Source organism: Poromitra crassiceps (assembly GCF_964638095.1).
Source record: "Poromitra crassiceps genome assembly, chromosome: 2".
Classification (NCBI taxonomy): Eukaryota; Metazoa; Chordata; class Actinopteri; order Beryciformes; family Melamphaidae; genus Poromitra; species Poromitra crassiceps.
In genome coordinates, this window is record NC_139624.1 from 22300942 (window position 1) to 22308760 (window position 7819).

General features: G+C 39.8%; 1 protein-coding gene across 2 annotated transcripts in view; it reads left to right on the top strand.

The window, feature by feature from the left end:
- The first annotated feature begins 728 nt into the window (after nt 1-728).
- Nucleotides 729-7819, top strand: part of tm7sf3 (transmembrane 7 superfamily member 3) — a 30952-nt gene continuing 23861 nt past the window's right edge. Inside the window, exons 1-2 of one of the 2 annotated variants that reach the window (XM_083657155.1) lie at nt 729-988; nt 4399-4553. In XM_083657155.1, coding sequence (XP_083513281.1) covers nt 922-988; nt 4399-4553 — 222 coding nt within the window. In that variant the 5' untranslated portion in view covers nt 729-921. Of the gene's footprint in view, nt 989-3884; nt 3927-4398; nt 4554-7819 lie in introns of those variants that run through there. The other variant, XM_083657156.1, reaches the window with a different exon arrangement.

Genomic DNA, 7819 nt, shown 5'->3' on the forward strand with positions numbered 1-7819 from the left:
TGGGTAAATCCCATTGAGACCAATCCCACAAACACAGACAAATAAATACATGCATGCATGCATGCATACATACATAGGTTTGCTCATTAATCAGCCCTGTTTTTAATACCCCATATAACTGTTTTAATACCCCATACATAGAATAAAGTGTCTGAGTAATGAGTAATTCTATTTTGCACCAAAGTTTTTCAATCACACTAAATGCAATAATCTAGATCTAAATGGATATTAAAGTATCAGAGTCAGGATGAATCAACATTTCTGCTCTGCCCGGAAATCATCATCAGATAATGGCATACTTGTTGCCTAAAGTTGCCTAAAAATGTGAATGGTCTTGATTTGGGAGATTGTGGTCGGGTGGTGTAGGGTAGGCGCGAGACTGGTGTGAGAGGAGATGTAAGCGAAGAGCTCTCACTCAGTCCTTGTTATAAAAAAAAAATCGATTGACGGTGACTGGCTTCTACAAGTGTAGCGATCCGGTTTCACAGTCTGATAGCTCATGGTAAGTCTAGCTCGCTAAACGGCTAATATAATGGAGTGGCGAATAATCAGAATTATCTGTGGGGTAGAGAATGGTAGCGTCGTTACCTTCAGTACAGGAAGTTATTTTCCCTAGTGGATAGAGTGGATAGTCTTCAAAAATAGACGATCCACAGCGCTAGCTTGGGTGTCGCTGTTATCGCGAGAGCAAGGATTCAACTCACGGGGAGGCAGCGTCCCACCGTCAGAGCAGCAGAGAGAAAACAAACCCGCCGCCGCGCACTGTCAAAAACCAGTTTGCCAGGACCAGTATGTTGCTTTTGTATTTCCCACAGGTTTTTAATACACACACGCAGGCTGCGGTGTTATACATGAGTTCACATCCCGTCAGATAGAGGCGTTTTGCTTCGAAAGAAGGACCCTGTGTCAGTGTGGAGGAAAATGTCTCCTTGGATTTGGTGCCTGCTCCTGCTTCGTTTGGCGTGTGAAGTTCAAGCTCAAGTGGAAAGTGAGTTGTGGCGTTTTCATGTCGTTTCACTATTTCTGTGCATATTTCACTGTTTTCTACGCTAACACGAGAGTATTAACAGGTAACGGTAAACGTGTCAATCACTGAAGTCAGTGTCAGTAGCTCATCCGTTGCCATTGCATTGCAAGAGAGACGAAATACCCCCACCCACAATTTCCCCATTTCCCCCCTGGGTGTCTTTCTTGCGAGTTTAGAGAAGATGATTGAACGTTACAGACACAGACAGGCTGTAATAAGGTCACTACAGAGCAAGAAAACCGTTATTCTAGGATCTGCTATTCAGTCAACGTTAGAGTTTGTGGCATTTTGGCTTTGCATCGCCTATGGCATAGGTTCCTGTTCCTCTAGGATATTATGTATCTACAACCTCCAAATGAAAACACAAGGTGTATTTTGCGTGAAAACAGAGTTGTCCTTTTGAAAAGATGGTACACACTGAAAAAGAGATACTGAGTGATGAGATAAATCCATAAACTAGAATAACAAGATAAAGTCATCAATCTCCATGTCTTTATATGAGTAAACCTGCAGGCTGCAGCCAGATAAGACTCAAAACTATGCACCATGTAATAATGTGTTACAGTTTCCTGTCGGCAGTCTCCCTAAGAAGCATGTGTCAGTCCAACTATTGATCAGTGATATTGGCATATGATTAACTGTCTGTAAACACTGTCCTCTGTTGTGTAAACAGAAAAACATCTGATCTGTCTACTCCCCCCTCCACCCCAATCCACACGTCAGAGCAAAAAAGACCAAAGGCAAGGCAGCCGGTCAGCAGCGCTGACTGGAAGTCTGACCCAGAAACAGTCAGTATGGATCAAGCAGCACGTGCCTCGAGTTACAGAAAGCTAGAGACAAGCCGGAGCCTCCAGCACACACAGTATATTAACCTCCAGATTGGTCATTCCTCCTCTTTGTATGGGGAGAAAAAAAGAACACAATCTGATCCAACTCCTCACAGTCCACAGCTTCATTATCTGATCCAACTCCTTACAATCCACAGGTTCATTCACTTTCTCCCCCCCCTTCCCCAATATTTTATTTTGCAATTTTCAGAACATGGGGAACAAAAACATACATATATCATCAACATTCCAATGTTACCACTAACCAGCCGTGTCAAGTGCTTATGTGCTTGCAAGAGTTGTGTGTGGGAACCCCACGCAAGGGGTCAATGAAAACAAAAGTCAGCCGGGCGAGTCACCCGTCCCTCCCAACCTCGTCCAATTAGGCCAAAAACGGGTCCCAAATAATTGAAAATTATAATTGAAAATCAGGAACCAGAGTCTCTCCATACGTATAACCGAGACCATGTCCGTCAGCCACAGCTGAAAAGAAGGTGGTGAGGAAAGGGAGACTTCCACTCCTTCAGAATGAGTCTCTTGGCGACAGTCATCCCCTGCGTCAGAGACTGTTGCACAGCCATAGGGAGGAGCAGAGAGGATTCTGAGCAGCCGAAGATGGCGAGTCCTTTTGTAGGCCTTAAGTACCAATCAAATATTTTCCTCTTCAGAAGATCAAAGGATGTGAAATGACCATCTATGTACCGGTATGTATAGGTCTCTGATGGAAACCAGCCCCTTCTCACTCCAGACATGGTAGTTTTTGTCTGACCATGGAGATAAAAAAGAAATTGGCGTGAGGAGAGAAACATCTGGTACACTCAAAGCCCTCCTAACTTGATTTAGAATTCTGAGTGAGTTTTTCACAACAAAACTTGAATTTTCTAAAGTCCCAGGTCGCTCGGGCTTAGAAAATAGCATAGCTGGCAGAGAGGAGCCGGCGACAGAGCTGGCCTCTGGTTCATTCACTTTCTAATCTGATCCAACTCCTCACAGTCCACAGCTTCATTCAGTTTCTAATCTTTGCGGCTTGAGAAATCTTGTACTTTCTCTCTCCACTACATTTATCTGCCGACTGGAGTTAAAGCTATAGTAGTTACTTTTGCAGAATAAGGTTTTACACACAAAACATACGATAAGCTCATAAAACATGTTGCATTGTTGTCATGTATGGCGCCGTTAGCCCGACAACATTCAAATACTTCTGACCTAAACAGCAATAATTTAACACTCAGAAAGAACGACGTTTACTATGATACCTCAGAACATTTTATTGCTAATACTTCGATACTTTTACTCAAGTAAACCTTTGAATGCAGGACTCTTAATTGTAATAGAGTATTTTTCCATTATGATATATAGCTACTTTTACTTGAGTACTGATTTGAGTACTTCTGCATTTTATTGAAAGACAAAGTCCTCATTGAAGACTGGACTGTGAAGAAGGCATGCTGTACAAGGTGTGTAGGTTTGCCGATAAGCAAACGCTATCTGCAGTATAAACTGCCAGAGGCGTTCTGCTCTGAGGGAAAGAAGCAAACCTTCAGGCCAGGTGATGAACGCTCAGATCAATAAACCAAGATCAATCAAACTGATCAGCAAGAGGCGAATGTGGGGAAAAGTCCAGTGTGATAGCGACAGATAGGGAGAGGGGTTTGGGCAACATTATGCACACCAGAAAGAAATTACTAACTAATTTAAAGATTAATGTGAGGCCTTTGCTTGGAAAAAAAAGTAATGTTTGAGGATCAACTTATCCCTTTTTTTTAATACTGATTGTTAAATTGAATTTAAATTGACTTAATTTATTTATTCAAATGTAAGTGTGATGCGATAACCGCGGCAGCCCTAGTGAGCAGTCATGGTGCTGTGAACCTGAAGATCATGTGAGAGAGATTTGAGCTCAGGAAAGACATGACGGAGAAAAGAAGGGCTGAAGGGAGAGAGAGAGGGAGAGTGTGTGTGTGTGTGTGTGTGTGTGTGTGTGTGTGTGTGTGTGTGTGTGTGTGTGTGTGTGTGTGTGTGTGTGTGTGTGTGTGTGTGAGGTAATGACTTGTTTCGAAGATAAAAGAGAGGTAAGAAGTTATTTTGAAGATCAATGCATGTTAGAGGGAGTAGAGCAGGAAAAAATATGAGAAAGGGGGGTGAGAAGTACACTACCTGTCACGAGTTTGTATTTTTTTTTATATTTTCCACAACAAAACTATGAAATACCACAAATGAAATTATGCAGTGCCCAAAAAAGTGTGACTCAAATCAAAACTATCTTATATTTTAGATTCTTAAAGGTCGACTCTCTTTGGCTTGATGGAAGGCAAAGGCTTTGGAAAGAAATTCATACATACGATCAAGTTCACTATTTATATTTGTCTAAGAGACACGTTTGAAGCATTTAAGAAGGCTTTATATGGCTTTAAGAGAATGAAAAACATTGAACAGACTTTTGACTGGAGAAATATTTTGAACATTTTTCAAACTGTAAGCAGCAAATGTGTGGTGGTTGTGTGTTGTGGGATCGAAGCTGACGTTCCCCCTCTCTCCTTGCAGACCGGGTGGTGTTCGTGCTGGGAACGTTCCAGAACGTGAGTTTCTCTCAGAATGAGACGGTGCAGGCCGTGGTGTCCAGGATCCCCCTGGAGGTCTCCTTCATCACGCTGCAGTTCCACACGCAGCACCGCAACGCCACGCTCTCCTACAGCCGGGTGAGAGAGCCGCACCGTGCGCGCGCGCGCGCGCGAGCAGCCACATCACTTCCTGTATCTGCTTCATACACCTCAACTCACTTGTTTTTACAGGAGAGAGAGAGAGAGAGGGAAGATTGGGAGAGAGAGGGGTAGATAACTGGGCCGGATTCAAACCCGGGACGTTGTGGTGACGTTGTACGCACCTTAGCCCACTGAGACACCGGGACACCTCGCTGATTTAAATCTTGATCACGTTAATGATTTGGACACATCATGCCAAGTAGCATCAAACTAATGTAAGTTATAAGAGAATAAAGTCTTAAGAACAAAAGCATTATGCAAAAAGCGTAAATCAATGCTTTCCTTACCTTGTTTAGGGATCGACCGAACAGGTTCGCCTTTTTCTGAATTTTTTTGCAGTGTGATGTGATTGGCTGTTCAGATCCCACATTTAAATACGGTAATACATTTGATTTTACCCAGACTTTTTACTAACAATGGCAAATGCTGTGGATGCAAAATAGCCAGAAGTTACTAAAAGATAACTCTTGAGCCCTGGTTCTGGGATAGCAAATTGGTAATCTAATTTATTTTATTATTATTATTATTATTATTATTATTATTATTATTATTATTATTATTATTATTATAGTTATGATGATGATGATTATTTTTATTTGTATAGTATTACTCCCCCCCCCCCTTTTCTCCCCAATTGTACTTGGCCTATGTCCCCCTGCTGCCCCGGTCGCTGCTCCACCCTCTGCCGATCTGGGGAAAGCCGTAGACTAGCACCATGCTTCCTCCGAAAGCCGCTTCCTTTCACCTGACAGTGGGGAGCTTCACCGGCAGGACGTAGCACGTGGGAGGATCACACAAATTGGTCATTTAATTTCAATATTTAGGCAGGGATAAGTCAATATAGGGAGTACCAAGCTTTCCCTCATGTTTCTCTAAGTTTTGCGATGGAAGTGGGCACGGTGATACATTGTTTCTGGCGGTTAGGAGTGAACTGATGGCTTATTTTGTTGTGTTTTGTCAATCAATCAATCAATCAATCAATCAATCAATCAATCAATCAATCAATCATTTATTTAATGTGACTTGTTGACCATGATCACATGGTATGGAGCACAAACAAAACACATAAAAACAACAATATACTGTACAATGGCACACGGCATGGCTAGAGCATAGCACATATTCAGACAGAGGCAGGACATTCTTCAAAAAGGCACCTAGTTTACACATGACTGTTGGGTATAAGATCAGTTTAAAAATAGATGGATGATTTAAATAATACCTGCGTAGTATATCTCTCTGAAGTTCAAAATAATTGCATTCTTACACGCAAACAAAATATGATACTCATCTCCCACACAATTCTTACTACAAAGGTTACAGATCCTCCTTTATAGCTGCCAACAACCTTTGGAATTCTGCTGTTATTAAGCCTGAAGTTACAGATTGCATGTCTGTACTTGACGCATGTGGCGTTGCTCCAGATTCCTTTATTCTCCTTTGCATCTCTACACCTTTGGTTTACACACAACAGATACTTTTCCAGTTTGAGCTCTTGTTTGAATCTCTGCATAAACTGATCCTTAAGCCTTTGCTCGACAGTTGGCTTCAAACCAGTCAGTGTTGTTGCACTGCTGTGTAAGCCAGAGGTAGGACAACCCACAGTCATCCAGTATCTGTTTGACCTGCACAACCCACGGCGACGCATAGACTCCAGAGTTGTGCAAATCAAGCATAAGTTTGTTCTGTAAATGTGTAAATTTGTAAATTTGTAAATCATATATCAATGTGATATCTACAGGTCAATCATATATCAATGTGATATCTACAGGTAAATCATATATCAATGTGATATCTACAGGTAAATCATAGATCAATGTGATATCTACAGGTAAATCATATATCAATGTGATATCTACAGGTAAATCATATATCAATGTGATATCTACAGGTAAATCATAGATCAATGTGATATCTACAGGTAAATCATAGATCAATGTGATATCTACAGGTAAATCATAGATCAGTGTGATATCTACAGGTAAATCGTAGATCAATGTGATATCTACAGGTAAATCATAGATCAATGTGATATCTACAGGTTAATCATATATCAATGTGATATCTACAGGTAAATCATATATCAATGTGATATCTACAGGTAAATCATATATCAGTGTGATATCTACAGGTAAATCGTAGATCAATGTGATATCTACAGGTAAATCATAGATCAATGTGATATCTACAGGTAAATCATATATCAATGTGATATCTACAGGTAAATCATAGATCAATGTGATATCTACAGGTAAATCATATATCAATGTGATATCTACAGGTTAATCATATATCAATGTGATATCTACAGGTTAATCATATATCAATGTGATATCTACAGGTAAATCATAGATCAATGTGATATCTACAGGTAAATCATAGATCAGTGTGATATCTACAGGTAAATCGTAGATCAATGTGATATCTACAGGTAAATCATAGATCAATGTGATATCTACAGGTTAATCATATATCAATGTGATATCTACAGGTAAATCATATATCAATGTGATATCTACAGGTAAATCATATATCAGTGTGATATCTACAGGTAAATCGTAGATCAATGTGATATCTACAGGTAAATCATAGATCAATGTGATATCTACAGGTAAATCATATATCAATGTGATATCTACAGGTAAATCATAGATCAATGTGATATCTACAGGTAAATCATATATCAATGTGATATCTACAGGTTAATCATATATCAATGTGATATCTACAGGTTAATCATATATCAATGTGATATCTACAGGTAAATCATAGATCAATGTGATATCTACAGGTAAATCATAGATCAGTGTGATATCTACAGGTAAATCGTAGATCAATGTGATATCTACAGGTAAATCGTAGATCAATGTGATATCTACAGGTAAATCATATATCAATGTGATATCTACAGGTAAATCATATATCAATGTGATATCTACAGGTAAATCATATATCAATGTGATATCTACAGGTAAATCATATATCAATGTGATATCTACAGGTAAATCATAGATCAATGTGATATCTACAGGTAAATCATAGATCAATGTCATCAAAGCACCCAAGTAAAGGACTGATATATTTGAGTTCAGGACAACCCTAATTGCATACAAACTCAAAATCTGGCATTTTACTGTATCATTTGGAGAGAATTTCAAAGTTAAAGTCCCACATTTCAAATGGCTTCCTTTCTAAAACTCGGG